This window comes from Adiantum capillus-veneris, chromosome 11, assembly GCF_014529385.1.
Source record: "Adiantum capillus-veneris isolate H3 chromosome 11, ASM1452938v2, whole genome shotgun sequence".
Lineage (NCBI taxonomy): Eukaryota > Viridiplantae > Streptophyta > Polypodiopsida > Polypodiales > Pteridaceae > Adiantum > Adiantum capillus-veneris.
This window is the reverse complement of record NC_140941.1, coordinates 101088004-101105071: the sequence shown is the minus strand read 5'-3', so window position 1 is coordinate 101105071 and position 17068 is coordinate 101088004. Positions and strand designations below refer to the sequence as shown.

Sequence of the window (17068 nt, the reverse complement as noted above, 5' to 3'; positions counted from 1 at the left end):
TTCGGGAGTGGTGTTGTGGTTCTCTGCCACTCCCTCTGTACCTCTTCCAAAGAGGTCTGGTTCATATATTTTTCCATCTTCGGGTCCTTGGCAAAATTGAGCATCATCTTTGTTGCATCGCCAATCAATTGACGACGCTCCATCTCTCTTTGCTCCGCCTGAGTAGGCCGAGGCGGGCCATACTCTCTGTCTGAATCTTCGTTGTGATCCCAGCCCGCATCTCCAGATGCAGAGGGAGTCGACTGATCATTGCTTGAAGCCATAGGTGCCGCGGAAAAAAATTTCGGGGATCGGATTTCCCGTAGAAGAGAAATCGACCGGGCTCTGATACCACTGTAACAGACTTGGACACTCCAAGTCAAGAATCAACCGCGACAGCACCAAATAACCACTTCAAAACAATTCACAGATCACAATAGATTTGCACTGGCCCGGCGGAGTTCCGTGCCTAGAGGTATTGGCCCCAAAGACTGGCGCCCCTTTCGGTATTTCTTTTTATATTAATCAATCATCAAAGTACAAGAGAGCGGTTAGGGTTTCACTCTCAGACTCTGCGTTCAGATGCTCTGAGAAGTGAGGCCCTCACCACTAATTTAAAGGTTACAAGGGATGCCCAAAAGCAGAGCCCCAAAAGCTTTCAAAATCAAAAGCATCAGTTCTCTCTCTTAGAGAGAGTCTCTTTTTTTTTTAAAATTAAAAAAAAAGCAAGTTCTCTCTCTTTCATGCAAAAAGCAACGCCCAAAAGCTGCCAGCGCAAATTGCGGCGCAATTTCCGGAAAATCCGTACAACCCTGTCACGTGGCACTGGCGCCAGATAATAGGGTTTCAGCCAGCAGTTAGGGTTTCCAGAAATTAGGGTTTGCTACGAATTAGGGTTTCTGGCAGTTTTTAGGGTTTGCAGGAATTTTAGACTTTTTGCTGTCCGCCACGTCATCACTTTGTGACAGCTTCAATATTAAGTGATAAATTTTATTTATCCGAGTATATTTTATTTTGCTATGCGCTCCCGTTTGTGACAATAACCACTTCAAACAAGTCACAGATCACAATAGATGTGCACTGGCCCTGCGGAGTTCTGTGCCTAGAGATATTGGCCCCAAAGACTGGTGCCCCTTTCGGTATTTCTTTTTATATTAATCGGATCAAAGTACAAGGCTAGGGTTTCACTCTCAGACTCTGCGTCCAGATGCTCTGAGAAGTGAAGCCCTCTCCACATATTTAAAGGTACAAGGGATGCCCAAAAGCAGAGCCCCAAAAGCTTTTAAAATAAAAAACATAAGAGTTCAAAAGCTCTTCTCTCTCAAGTTCTCCTTTTTTTTTTGTTAAAAAAAAGCAGTCTCTTCAAAAGCGAAATTCGCGTCGCTCATCATTCTTTTTTTTTTTCAACCTCTGCGATTTCCGGAAATTAGGGTTTGCAAGAATTTTTGGGTTTTTGGCAGAAATTAGGGTTTCTACTGTCCGCCACGTCATCACTTTGTGACAGGTACCTGGTTCTGCACATTGCAAAAGCCTTTCTCTGTAACGCTCTGCAGCGGCAGTGGGCAGCCAAAATGTCACGCAAAACGTTAACCAGATATCCTCAAAGGACAGATAACCAGATAACCAGATCAGTACGAACGTATTGTACAGTACGGTTCCACACGTACGTGTTGGTACAACCCTGGTTGTTGTTGAAGTGCTAAAAGTCTGTTCAATCTGTTCTTCTCCGTTGGCACGTGGTGTCCGTCTCATGATAGTGGTATGAGAGCTTCGGGCGCGTGCTTTCTTGAAAGCATACGGGTCCTACCAAAGAGCACATAGAGCAAGATGGCGCTTCCAAAGTTCATTGGAAATTTTATTTAAAGATTCTTCGTGCCTCGATCTCGAACTTAGTAGCCACTCCTACCCTTACTTCATCGCGCATCGGGCGTGCTTCCATCTTCATCGCTCTGTCTTACAGGGCATAAGCCATAAAGATCACTTGCAGAGAAGGATCAAAACTTGTTCTTTTCAAAGCCGTTGTTTGTCTCAATGTCAGTGCCATGCAGTGGTGGACGTCTATAGCTACCAAGCCACATACTCCCAGGACTTGGCAAGCTTTCAAGAAAATTTTTACCCAAAGTTACATGCTTTAAGACATCTTCCTTTGGAGTGCAGCTTCTGACAGAGTGGGTCATCTTGAAATGCTTGCCATGGAAACCCTAGCAGATTATAACTTGAAATTTCTCGACATCTCTTAGTAGGTTTCTCTTCTCGAGCTGATAACCTTGTTACGTCGGGTGTGATTGCTATGTCTTCGGACTACCATCGCCACCAGAGCAACACTGTCTGATGGACCATGTTATGGTCGGCTACGACCTTATGAAAGGAACCTAACCCTAATTTTGGGTGCAGATTCAGGATGGAAAGCTAGTCGTCTTTTCAAGCTCGACTGATGTCGAGATTGCTTTTTAAGTTTGAGTTCCGTTTGAGAACTTGTTTGGTGATCTTGTTTAGAAATTTGTTTGAAATGGATGGTATTTGTTTTGAACTTGTCTTGGTGCCAATTTGAATTGTTTGACTCTGTTTTTAATACTCGTTTCAATGATTGGTGATTTTACTCCCGGGTGGAGTAGTGAGACATGATGTTTGAGACTACTTGCTCATACTCATGGCTCGGACCCTCGTGGTTATTTGTGGGGGGAGTATTGAATGTTTGAAAAGTGTTGTTTTTACTGATGGCTCGGACCTGGATGGTTATTTACGGGGGGAGTATTAAGAAGTCTGAGCAATGTTTACTCTCAACACCTCCAAACGACGACGCAGGTTGCGGTTTGGGGGACGTTTGGTTGTAAAAGGCGTCTATATCTCATGGCCTAGACCTTTTTAGGTTATTTGCGGGAGGAGTGATGAGGGAGTCGTTGAAAGCTCATGGCTTAGACCAAGATGTTTATTTACGGGGGGAGTGTTCATCGGCAGCTTTATCTTTCTATGTCTTGTAACATGCATATGTGAGCATTCGTGTTGCATTGTGATGTGCCAACCACTGAATAGTCCTTATTGGATGCGATACTTCTGGGAAACCAACGACCCAAGATATCAAGAGTTCCTATCTGGAATGAGACTCCTTATTGGATGCGATACTTCTGGAAAACCAACGACCTAACATATCAAGAGTTTCAATCTGGAATGAGACATAAACTGTTGACGTGTCAAGCCACTGAAGAATGGAGCCAACATGCAGATCCCCGACCGAGGGGCCTAAACCCTAGAAGCAGCAGAAGAAGTTTCACCAACTTGCAAAGTCTTGCCGAGTGGCCTATTTTTAATAAAGAGTTTCCACCAACTTATGGACCCCGTCCAATGGGGTCCAAGTGACCAAAGGCATTAAAATAAAGCCAACACACACACACACACACACAAAAAAAAAAGCATGATCAGTTGATGATGTGGTAGAGGTGTATGGATTTCCGCAATTTGCGCTAACTTGCTGACGTGGCAGATTTCCGCGTTTTGCGTTGACAGCTGCCACGTGGCAGCCTGTACGGTTTTCCCTGTTTCGTGGGCCGACAAGTTTGGGACAGTAGATGCTTTTGAGTTTGAATGCTTTTCATGTAACTGCTTTTCAAGGCCAAGGGTCTTCAAATATGTGCAAAGGTCTCATTCTCTGGCACTCTTCCGGGTGAAGGTGGAGGCATTGTATTGAGTTCAAGTAATATAAAGAAATACCGAAAGGGGCGCCAAGGTTGGGGGCCAATACTCTCTGGGTGGAATTCCGCCACTTTGTCGCATGTGCTCTCTTTCTCTTTTAGTTCAGTTGTTGTTGAAGACTTTTAAGTTGTTGAAGTGCTAAAAGTCTGTTCTTTTTCGTTGGCATGTGGTGCCCGTCTCGTGACAGGGAAAGAAATCAACAACTAAGGTTAGTGGTTGTCACAGCCTTGTAAAATGGTCTCTCCATATCTACCATTCATTGTACATCCGATCAAACTGTCTATGATGGTCTAGACTAGGCCCCCAAATTTGTACCCCCTACAATAATGTGGATGTCAGCAACAATGTATCAAATAGCCAAAGCTTTGTGTGGGGCTCTTGAAATTGCTCCAGTCAGCACATCCGCTCCAATTGTGCAAGGGTTTTATATCCTCGTGTTAGTCTTGAAGGTGCTGTCACGGGGATGTGGCAGCTGTTAACTATGTCACGAGGACGTGGCAACAACTGCTAACCTTAGTTGTTGGTTTCTTTCCAATGATTTTTGTTTTATTTTTGAGAGCCTCTTTTTGAAGTAGCAAACGGTCAGACATTGTATGGCCAATGTGAACGGTGGTTTCACCTGCAGATAGGAAGTGGTCGGCAGTGGAATTCGTATAGTAAGAGGATGTCTAGACTCAGAGCAAGATCATGTAGGTCCCCCCGTCGCACTTAGCAAGTTGGTGGATACTAGGAAGTGAACTCAATAAAGGCATAAAGTCAAGGTGGGACTACCAACAGAAAGTATCTGATAGTTGGGCCACGTTGCACTTTTGGATGCGGTCCCAATGAGGATAGATGGTCAGATGACCAGTGGGAGCCCAACTGAAGCATCTCCTAAAATTTAGGGAATTGCTATTTTGGGCCGTGAAATGTGTTCACGTTTTTACCTCCTGTCACAAAGTGATGACGTGGCTATCGACAGCAGAAACCCTAATTTCTGCCAGAAACCCTAAAATTCTTGCAAACCCTGAATTTGGCCAGAAACCCTAATTTTCGGAAATGGCGGAGGTGCAAATTTATTTATTTATTATTTGGTTTTTTTTTAGCGACGCAAATCCCTGCTTTTTGGCTTCGCAAGGAAATTGGAAGAGAGATAAAGAGAGAATATGCTTTATTTTTACTCTCATATTGAGAGAGAGAGAATTTGCTTTTGCTTTCAAGCTTTCGGGGCTCTGCTTTTGGGCATCCCTTGTAACATTTAAATATGCGGTGAGGGTCTCACTTCTCAGAGCATCTGGATGCAGAGTCTGAGAGTGAAACCCTAACCGCTCTCTTGTACTTTGATCATTGATTAATACATAAAGAAATACCGAAAGGGGCACCAATCTTTGGGGCCAATATCTCTAGGCACGGAACTCCGCCGGGCCAGTGCAAATCTATTGTGATTTGTGAATTGTTTTGAAGTGGTTATTTGATGCTGTTGTGATTGATTCTTGACTTGGAGTGTCCAAGTTTGTTAGAGTGGTATCAGAGCACGGCCGATTTCTCTTTTACGAAAATTCCGATCCCCAATTTTTTTTCCACGACACCTATGGCTTCACGCAAGGATCAATCGACTCCCTCTGCATGTGGAGATGCAAGCAGGGATCACAACGAAGATTTCGGCAAAGAGTATGGCCCGTCTCGGCGTACTCAGGCGGAGCAAAGAGAGATGTAGCGTCGTCAATTGATCGGCGATGCAACAAAGATGATGCTCAGTTTTGCGAAGGATCCGAAAATGGCAAAATATATGAGCGAGACTTCTTTTGAGGAAGTGCATGCACAATGGCAGAAAACCACTACACCACCCTTGAAACTGGCTCTCAAGAAACCTTCTGATCACAAAGAGTATTCAGAGAAGGAATTACAAGAGGTGGTTGATGCACGGATTTGCTCAGCTTTTTGACGCGCAAAAGAAAGCCAAAAAGCACGGCAAAAAGCAGAAGAAAGGCATTGACTTCGCGGGATATTTGGGTCGTCAGTCGACATTCGACAAGGCAAAGAAACAGAAGAAGCGTGTTCGATTTGAAGGAGTACCCACTTCTTCTTCTTCTTCTTCTTCTTCATCTGACAGTTCTTCTAGCTCTTCATATTCGAGCGAAGAAGACAGAAAAGGTAATAAGCGAAGCAAGAAACAAAGCTTTGGAAAGGGCAAGAAAAAGGTAAAGAAGGCTAAATCTCGTCCAGATATTGACAATTCTATCGAGGATTCGTCTACAGACAGCTCAGATTCGGATGACGGAAACTTTTATGCGAACAAGAAGAATTTTTACAAAGCCAACCAGTATGACTTTCTCGAAGATAAAAGCAAGAAAGTCCGAGAGTATAAGAAAGGTGGCCACTCGATCAAGTTTGATACTTTTTTAGGATACTCAGAATCTTTGAAGGCTTTGTCTTTTATACAACAGTTTGACATCGCTTTCGCGGGAGGACGCTATTCAGAGCACTCCAAGATTCGGAGAGCTGCCTCTTACTTTAAGGGGAATGCTCGTACGTTGTGGTCCACGCTTCTCTTAAACAAGACTGCGCCAGTTGAATGGTTGAAATTTAAGAAGCTTTTTATTTCTTCTTGGTTGACGCAAGAATATGAACGAGATGTACGAGCTGGTTGGAACCATCTTCGGATGACCAAGAAAGATACAATCAATGCTTACTGTGAAAGATTCTGGAGCTCTTTTCTACCCGCCTCTTCATTCAAGAAGATCTTGTTCATAGAATAGATTGAGCGGTTTACCTTGGGTCTACCTACAAAGATCCGAGATCAGTGCTTGGAATAGAAGTCAGCTTCTATTCAGGAGTTGATGAGTCATGCGAAGCGGGGCTTTGCCATTCACTCTGGCAGTCTGACCTATGTTATAGATGAGGCCATGACACAACGAGACGAACAAACTTTTGGGAATGAAAATAGAAAGAAAAAGAGCAACCCAGAGAAAAAGGATGCACGACCCAAGCTTACTCCTGAGGAGAGAGCTCGCTTCATCAGAGAGGGGAAGTGCTTTGGATGCTGGGAACATGGACATATCTCCGCGAAGTGCCCCAAAAAGGCACAAAAAGAACAGAATGATAAAGACAACGACAGGCCTGAGAGTTCGAGAGCAGCTGAGGAACGTGGGAGAAAAGGCAGATAGAAAAGCAGAACTGGTACCACATGGCGTGGGACATGCATCGAATCTAATGAATGAAAGTACAAACTTTGCCGCTTTTGGGGCAAAGTGAAGGATCAGGAAGCTCTTTTGAAGGAGCCAAGGCCAACTTCTTTTCACTTGGAATTGGCGGTTCGACTTGGAATTATGCCTGACAGACTGATGCCACATGCGGAGGTAGTTCGACTGGCACCCGGATGGGATGTTGCCATTACACCAAGCATTGGCAAACTTGGTTTGCAATGACAGGGGTGTTTAGGGCACGCGAGTGATGTTCTACTCAAGATCCCTTGGTACCACAAGAACTACGCCGTGGTTGACTACCGGGCCGAGAAAGCGACCTTGATAAATGAAGGGCTTAGAGATTGTACTTGATGAACTTCAATTTCTTTACTCATTCTTTTGGGAGAGAACTGAACGATGGATAAAGGTTGAATACGTTTTGACCTGATTAAAAGAACCCCAAGATTTTTCTCCACACTCATGTCTATTGTTTTTCAGAGGACCTGAAGATCAGACCATTGACCTAATACCTGGAAGCACGCCACCGAATCGGCCACCAAACCGTGTGAGCCGAGTACAAAATGAAAAGATTATGAACTCAGTGAAAGACCTCTTGGAAAAGGGTCTTGTCTAGCATAGTAGTTCACCGTATTGCTCTCCACTGTTGTTGGATTTGAATAAAGACGGATCTTGGAGAATGAGCATCGATTATAGCGCTCTCAACAAAATCATTATCAAGAACAGATTTCCGATTCCTAGGATTGATGATATACTCGACAGGTTACAGGGATCCTCGTGCTTTAGCAGGATTGACTTGAAGAGTGGATATCATCAGATCCGAATCTCGCCGGGAGACGTCTACAAGACGGCCTTTCGGACGACTTTTGGGTTATTTGAGTTCTTGGTGATGCCTTTTGGCTTAACCAATGCTCCTGCGACATTTAACCGGATGATGGACAAGATTTTTCAAGAGTACAGGCTATTTGTTGGCACTTTCTTTGATGATGATATCATTGTTTTCTCCAAGAATGAAGCAGAACACAGAGATCATATGCTTCAGAGATACATTTTTTTTGGGACACTTTGTCTCAACAATAGGAGTGCAAATGGATCCGGCCAAGATAGACACTATCCGTGATTGGTCCGATTTGAAGAATGTCCATGAAGTTGAAAGCTTCTTGGGACTGCGTTCGTACTATAGACGGTTCATTCGGAAGTTTGCAGAGGTTGCTTCCCCTTTGCATATCTTGATACAGAAAGGAGTCCCTTTCTCGTGGGGATCCACAGAGGTGACGGCCTTTCAGACATTGAAAGAGAAATTGACTACAGGACCAGATTTGACTTTGCCGGACTTGCAGAAGTCATTTGAAGTATTTTGTGATGTTTATGGTCGTAGTCTGGGTGCGGTCTTGATGCAAGAAGGCCATGTCATTGCTTAAGAGAGCCGATTGTTCTCTAGGCTGGAGATGACAGTACAGATTTATGAGAAAGATACAGATTTTGCAGATTTATTTTCACATGGATACGGGAAGGGGAGACAATAGCCGGATACTCCCTTCGGGAAGGTTACTTGATGAGAAAAAACCATGTTGTGCGTTACACAACTGTTGAGGGAAAAGGTTATGACTGAATGCCACTGTCCACCTTTTACGTGTCACCGCGGCATTGCTACCACCATGAAGGGGGTAGAGAGATACTTCTATTGGCCGAGACTCAAAAAAGGATGTGGAAGAACTTGTGCGCAGTTGCTTAGTATGCTAGAAGGTCAAGTTTGACAGGCATAAGGCACAGGGATTGTTACAGCCTTTACCCATACCCACCCGTCCCTGGGAAAGTATTGCAATAGATTTCATTTTTGATATCTTGAGAACACAGAATGATCATGATGATTTTCCGATTACATGGCACGTCTGAGATGATGGTCTCTGATAGAGACCCTAGATTTATGAGTTTGTTTTGGAAGGCAATTTGGGAGAACATTGGCACGCGGTTGCAGTTCTCGTCATCGTTCCACTTGCAGACTGACGGGCAATCTGAGATTGCCAATTCAGTGGTTTTAGATTTATTGAAGTCTTGTATCTCGGATTAGAAGACTCAATGGGAAAAGAACTTACCCTTGGTGGAATTTGCCTACAATAACACGATACACTCCTCGACGGGGAAGACGCCATTTGAGATTGTTGAAAGTGCTGCGAAGGTTCCATCCTTCCTGAGCACGAAAGATTAGATATTTGAAGTAGATGAATATTCGCAAGCTTTGGATACGGCGTTTGCCAAGATTCTCGAGACTTTGCAGAAGCCTCAAGAACAACAGAAAAAGGTAGCGGATCGCCATCGTCGCGACTTGAAATTGAAGGAGGATGATTGGGTGCTCTTACGTTTTGAGAAGGCACGCCTAAGAAAGAAAAAGGGAAAGGAGAGGCTTTTTCCAAAGCTTAGTATGCGATACTACGGACCTTTCTAGATCTTTGAAAAGATAAATGATGTCTCCTTCCGATTGAAACTGCCAGATAGTTGGAGGATTCGCAATGCATTCCATGTGAGTCTCTTGAAACCTTTTAAGGGTGATGTGCCTGATGATGGGGAGCCTGATAAGCAACCCGAAGTGGAAGAAAACGAGGAGATCCTTGTTCCTGAACAGATTTTGGCACATAAGGATACAAAGAATAAAGGTAAAGTTCGAAGGCGGTTCTTGGTTAAGTTCAAGAACTATCTTGTACTTGATGCGAAGTGGATGGAGGAGGAGGACCTAGCAGATACTCGGATCGTGAAACTTTACCTCGATGTTTTGGTTTAGCATAGTCTACTGCAAACGGAACCCAAAAATTCAGCTTGGCCGAAGATCTGGTACAGTGGGATGCACAAGAGGGGAGTTACTCGCCTTCTTTGTCAACAGATGCCTTGATTTTGATACTAAAGTCACTGATGTCTCTTTGAGCTTCAAGGATACTGAGAGCTGACAGTATTCTGCTGGATGACTTTATGAAATGGAATTCTTGATAAAGATACTGATTTGTTCTCGACTTCTTTTGAGTGCAGGAACTGATAGCCGAAATGACTGCAGCATTTTGGTCTGATTGATCTTGAATTAGACATAGTTGCAATAGGGGTTAGTCAATCGAACATCGATGAGGTCCCGATTGGACCTAGATGTGATTGCTAGCTACATTGCCGATAAATCATGGTCTAAGATCTGAATGAATGTTGAATGTCATATGATGTCTAGTGATGTCCTGTGATGTCGTGTGATGTGTCTGTCGATTTGGTACATGTGCTAGATGTGTGTCCCTAGTACGTAGGTACTAACGGTCAGTGTCTGCTAAGACGGTTTATGGCTTTTGTCGGTTTTGCAGGCGTAATCGCGGTCGATTACAATGCTTTCAAGAGGGGGGTGTGTCACAAAGTGATGATGTGGCTACTGACATCAGAAACCCTAATTTCTGCCAAAAACCCTAAAATTCTTGCAAACCCTAATTTCTGTCAGAAACCCTAATTCACGAAAATCGCGGAGGTGCAAATTTTTTGTTTTTTTTTGAGCGATCCAAATCTCTGCTTTTTGGCTTTGCAAGGAAATTGGAAGAGAGAATATGCTTTATTTTTACTCTCATTGAGAGAGAGAGAGAATGTGCTTTTGCTTTCAAGCTTTTGGGACTTTGCTTTTGGGCACCGCTTGTAACATTTAAATATGCGGTGAGGGCCTCACTTCTCAGAGCATCTGGACGCAGAGACTGAGAGTGAAACCCTAACCGCTCTCTTGTACTTTGATCATTGATCAATACATAAAGAAATACCGAAAGGGACGCCAGTCTTTGGGGCCAATATCTCTAGGCACGGAACTCCGCCGGGACAATGCAAATCTATTGTGATCTGTGAATTGTTTTGAAGTGGTTATTTGGTGTTGTTGTGATTGATTCTTGACTTGGAGTGTCCAAGTCTGTTACACCTCCGGTATGACTAGGGGAACATTTTACAACTCTGCCGTGAAGTGAACTGAGCAACCAGTTGGGAGATTTTTAGACGGCAAACACGAAACGGGAAAATGCTTGTAAATGCGCCAAGTGGCACATTTCTGTGAACTTGCCTCACAAAGGAAGAGGTAGCGTTGAATTATAAGCTGGGAGGCCTCCTTTTGCATTTGTCATAGGTTAAGAGCTATGGAGTGCTTTCTTTTCCTCTCATGTACAGTGTGGTGCTAGGAGTGATGCCCTGCACGCTACACACTGCTCTCTCTCTCCCCTCCGTGCAGTTATGTGATGCCCCACAAGAGGGCTCTTTATTTGACTGATGTACAATTGTGTGGGTTTATGCTTTTGTGCTGAGGCAAGAGCCTCCTTGAGTAGGAACAGGGATAGCTAGCTGCTACTCCAAAGCAGGCACCGGTGAGGGTCATAACCTCACTGTACAGGTGCAAATTCAGCGCTGTGTATGAGCAGAAAATTGACTGTTTTTCAGCCATACGGAGGCAAAACTCTTGGGAATCGTGCCCCATTGGCAGAGAACAGCTAGGGGACTGTTTGGGGCTGAAAACAAGGCAAAAACCAGTAAATATAGCGAGCTGAATTTATTGTTATTGTGCTGGAATCAGAGGGTATATGTCAGTGGAAGCTAGCAGGGGAATTGGTTCCGCGCAAGTTTTGCGGCTGTTATGTTACCGAAATTTGGCCAAAACATATGTATCTAGCCGGATACAGGTGAAGGATTCCCAGGACTCTTCTTTGTAATTTACCCTACTAAAGAATAAAGAAATACCGAAAGGGGCGCCAATTTTGGGGCCTACAGGTTGTTGGCGTTTGCTCGGGGCATTCTAGCTTCCCAGCTGTGTGTGTACTTAAGTGTTAATTCCCGTCGCAGGTTTCCTTTGCACGTTCTCTGTGTGTGTGTCTAAAGTAAAGAATTTCGGGTGAAAGCCAACACCTACTGCCCTACGGGCCAGTTTCAGGTGTTGCCCCTCTCATAGAAAAAGAGGGGTGTGTAAAAAGAACTCCAAGATATGAGTGAGACTCTAGTACATTGTACATGATCCTCCATTTCCTGAGCATTACAAAACATTGGTGCTGATGCGAAGGAGAGCACTTGCTTGAGAGAGGGAGAGAACTGTAGAGCTTGGGACTTGCTTCAGAGAAGGGGAGGGGCTAGAGCTTGAGAGTTTGAGAGATTACTCGAGTCTTGATGGCAGGATTTTTATCATAGACTGTTGTGTAGGCTTTACACCTTTCAAATTGCTCTGCAAGCACAGATTATGGCTATTTTTTGTAACATATGAAGGAATCAAATGATATGCAACACCTGTTCTTTACGGATTGTATTGGGCTAATGAGTTTGTTATTTAGTAGAAGGTGCAACTACGCTTTCTTTTTCATGAGCCTCAATAATCTCTTTTACAAGTCTTAGGATGAATATTCTTGTATAGTTTCTATCTTAACCCGGTCTTGATGCACTGGCGTTGTACTTCAGTTAGGCTTATTGCTCAGCATTCTATATTGACTTTGTTTTCTGGCTTAGAGAAGTACCAGCCTTTCTTTGTTAGAGATGGGAAGGGGGGTATTATTAAACGTCTTTACAACAATTGCGATATCTGTAAGACCTAAATTTATAGAACAGAAGATTGTATAGATAATGATTGTGCATATGTTAGTAGTAAACAAAGATGTTACATGCTGGATGTTTTAACGCTTTTGAGTCGCTAGTGATTTTCTTACCTGTTGCAATTGGTGCAGAATGTTAGGCTTTATGATGCGAGTGCCAATGTTTTGAAGGGTCAATATGGGCATTCAAGTGCAGTTCTTGATTGTTGCTTCCATGATGACAACTCTGGTTTCAGCGTTGGTGCTGATACCATCGTAAGAAGGTAACTATTATTATAGAGGAAGCCTTGGATATATATATATACATATATACACACACACACACACACACACACACATATATATATATATATATGTATGTATATGTATATATACATATACATATATATATATATATATATATATATATATATATATATATATATATATATATATATATACATATATACATATATACATACATATATATGTATATATATATATGTATATATATATATATATATATATATATACATATGTATGTATATATACATACATATGTATGTATGTATATATATGTGTGTGTGTGTGTGTGTGTGTGTGTGTGTGTGTGTATATATATGTATACATATATATACATATATATACATAGATTTCAACATGTATAACATACAATGGATTGTTGTGAACCTACTCCCTTGAAGTATGAAATTCTAGGACAAAATGTTTGCTAATCATATTTGGTGAAAGCTCAAATGAATGTTTGGACGTGGCTCATTTTGTGGCTTAGAATGGGTTTTGTCTTGTTGCACTTGTGAAGAGAATGTACCTTGTATGTATTTCTTCTTATGTTTTAGCCCCAATGTTCATAAGCAAATGCATGTCTCTCAACCATACACAAGTCCATTCAAGATGGATAGAGTGCAAGGACAAGAACATATGGTTCCTAGTCTTCTAGAGGAGTCTCTTTAAAAGAATGATGAAAACTACCTCATGTCTTGCATGAACTGTTTCCGTATCAGATTTGGAGCACTATTATTTATATAACAGCAACCATTGGAGGAGTTTACTTGTAGACAAGGAAGAAAGCTTTCTTATTAGGTAGAACTGTGGTAAGTAATGTGGCTCAGGCTTATGTGGGCATAAGAGTCCAGATTTGTTTATTGTAGTTGGATGGAGTCCCTAATCATTCACCTGAGAGCATGAGAGAGATGTAGACCAAGGGAATGGGAGGAAGAATTGAAGGAACATACATAGAAATGGCTTGTGGGGTGGAGGTGCTAGTAGAGGCTGAAGCATGTTAGCACTTGAGAATGGGTCAATATTAGCATGAGATGAAGAAGCTCCAAGCGAGTTAAGAGCAAATCTAGTCTGAACAATATCCTCCAAGGAAGGATCCCGAAATTGAAATTTGTTGGAGTGAGAGACAACCACCAAATAATTAATATTATCGCTTTGGATTAGCATCCAAAGCCCTCCTCTTTGAAGACGCATGAACATGAGCAACACATCCAAAACCTGAAAAATGAGAAATATTAGGTTTATGACTTGTAAATACCTCCTATGGAGTGATGTCATCCACCGATTTTGTGAGAGAGCGGTTGAGAAGGTAAATTGATGGAGCCATAACTTCAACCCAAAATGAGAGAGAGAGAAATGAAATGAAATGTTATATTAACGTCTTCAAAAGGCCAAAATGACCTATGAGACCAATCTGATACAAAATAGTGAATCTGATACTATGTCTGGGTACAAAAGGACTAGAACAAAAATACTACTACTACTAGAATCCATCCTCATCTGCACTCTGGATGTCGAGACAGTATGGCTTGAATCCTCTGCTGTAGTCTCCGTCGATGCTATGTAGCCCCTCTCCTCAATCGTGGCCGTCCGGATCTCCGTAGCTGCAGTGCTCGGTTGATGAGAGTGCCGGTAGTGGTAGAATGAGTGGGAGCCGAGCTCTGCAGTGATGGCTACTCCTCTAGCTGTCCCATATCTAGTGAAAGAAATCTGTAATCTCTCTCTGGGATTGTCTCTCTCTAGCTCTCCCCATTAAAGTGTCTCTATATTTGTGTAACTCAAGTAGATATAGCCCAAGACATCTCTGAGCCTCATAACTCATGACCTTAGAGAAAGGACCGAAACCATCTTTGAATAAGCAGTGGAAACGGCCCCGAATCTCATAGTACACTATGCAATGACATATGTAATGTAGCTCTGTCTCTCTCTAGCTCTAGCTGGCATAAGTGGCATATTCTGCTGTCTGTTGGAATCCCTCTGAATCTACCAGTCTCAATCTCCAGTTGATGTGAAGATGTGCGTATCTGACCAATGGCACATTGCAAACCATGAGACATATGTGTATCCATGTAGCTGGGTCCAATCACAAACCCATCTCCTGTGAGGTGGAGAAGATGCTCTCTATAGAAAGCCATCTTCGTGTCGAACTCCTATGGCGGCTCTATCCATGTCCTCCTGGTATCCAACTGGAGGAGGTCCTTACGAATGAGTCTAGTAATCTCCACCCGTGTAAGAGACATCGAGGGTGTCTGAAGAGAGTACTGGAAAGGGGGCAGCTTGTCCATGGTGAAGCCATGCATCTGAAACCATGATGTCATCTGTGCATACCAGCATGAAGTGTCCCCCTGAAGAGCTAACTGTTTGGAAGACTCAAGGGCCAGTCTAGCATATTTGTCTCTAGTAGCATCCCACAAGCTGTGCACAAAGGAGACTGATTTGGTAAGTGCCTCAATCTCCATAGGAGGGGCAGCTAGCTTTGCTCGAATGATAGCGTGGGGTACGGAGGCCTTGGCTTTGATCAGTCGAGAGATCATAGATACCAAGGGCCTCTCCATACGTCTCCAACCATCCTTGCCTACAGAAGGTCCCCATATCTGTACCCCATACAACATAGCTGAGGCTACTAAAGTATCAAAGAGCCATAACTTTGTCCGAGGTTCTTGGAATTGAACCTACGAACACATCCTCTCCAAGCCTCCCAAGGCCGCATAAGCTCTAGTCAATCTAGTCTTTGCTGCTCCCCCAAAGAAAACCTCGGCCCAGTGAAGACAACCCCAAGGTAAGTGTAATGCATCTGTATACTCTATAATCCCCTAACTATATGTGAAAGTTGGTGCTGATCTCCTGATCCACTGTGGTGTGGTGTTAAACACCATAACCTTGGTTTTACCAAGGTTTACAGACATTCCACTATCCTCTGCAAAACTGTGTAATGCATCCAACTGTCGTTGCATACCCTCTGGTGAGTTAGAGATCAACACAATATCATCGGTATATAACAACAATGGGATCCACGTCTCTGCCAGTCGGGCTCCTCTATCACCCTCTCTGTCAATGTAATCAGACACCTCATCGACATACACACCAAATAGAGTAGGAGACAATGGGCAACCCTGTTTCACCCCAATGGTGGAGTGAACTAAATCAGATATTCCCTCCGGGTGCGTACATGTCCCATCACTGATCTGTATAGAGCCATAATCCCCCAAATCAACACGATGGGCACCCCCATCTCCTGCAGTTTGCGCATCAATCGAGCTCTCGGTACCATGTCAAATGCTTTGCAGAAATCCACAAAGCTATAATAAATCCGTCTCCCATGTGACTTGCCCTCCTCAATGATGGCTCTGAGTGTCAAAATATGATCAAGAGTGGAGAAACCCCTCCTAAAACCGGCTCGGCCTTTTGCTCGTACACCGTCATCCTCTGCCCAATTACTCAACTATTGCTCAAGAATGGATGCATACAACCGTGCCAATGTGTGCCCAACCATACTAGTGCGGTAATTCCTAGGTTCTGTAGGATCACCTGCCTTGAAGATAGGCACAATAGTAGACAACCTCCAAGTCTCAGGTAACCCCTCACACATGGCACAATTGAACAACACTGCAAGAACCTCTACCAGCATATCTCTAGCATGTATAAAGTGCTCTGCTACTAGACCATCATGATCATATGCCCTACTGGTCCTCATCCTGTCAATAGCTCTCTTTACCATCTCAGTGGTAAAGGAGGCGCTGGTAGGTGGGCATGGCTTTGTAGGATCTGGAAGGGGGTCCTGTTGAGGAATTGTATATAACGATGTCGCATTCTGGCCCCACACATCAGGAGAAGTAATCACTGGGGGAGGGGAGTGCTCATGAAAGAATCGCCATGCCTCTTCTGAGTCTACTCAAGAACAGCTGATACAAGTCTCCCTCCATCTGGGCCAAGTAAGCTCGTTTTTTTCGTTGCACAAGGCGTCGAGAAGCAATCCGAGACTGTCTGTAAGTGACGACTCCTAAAAGAAGATCTCTATGGAGCTGGGCTCTCATCTCTCTGCACTCCTCATCATACAAACTATTCTGGGGCATGCTCCCAGAATGTCGCCTCCGACCCGACTGAGTGTGTGGGTATGCCTTTGATGTTGCACCATGCAGTGTCTCAGTCAGGAAAGTGGTGCACTCCTCCATTGACAGACCAAGACTCACTGTGCATAAACGGCTTCCTCTGTATAAACCGAGTTAGTCTCTAGTGTAAATGTATAACGGGTATGTGACCTGCCTCGTGATGTCTGGGCTGTACTATATTGAAATGAAACGGACAATGTCAAAAGAGCATGATCCACTACTACGCCCACTGGTCTGACTCCCACTATGAAATCCTGAATAC

At 43.5% G+C, this 17068-nt stretch overlaps 1 protein-coding gene across 1 annotated transcript in view; it reads left to right on the top strand.

Moving 5' to 3' along the window:
* Nucleotides 1-17068, top strand: part of LOC147447734 (mitotic checkpoint protein BUB3.1-like) — a 74533-nt gene that overhangs the window by 31968 nt on the left and 25497 nt on the right. The window contains exon 2 of the mRNA XM_086523450.1: nucleotides 12551-12681. Within this exon, the coding sequence (XP_086379576.1) occupies nucleotides 12551-12681 (131 nt within the window). The remainder of the gene's footprint in view (nucleotides 1-12550; nucleotides 12682-17068) is intronic.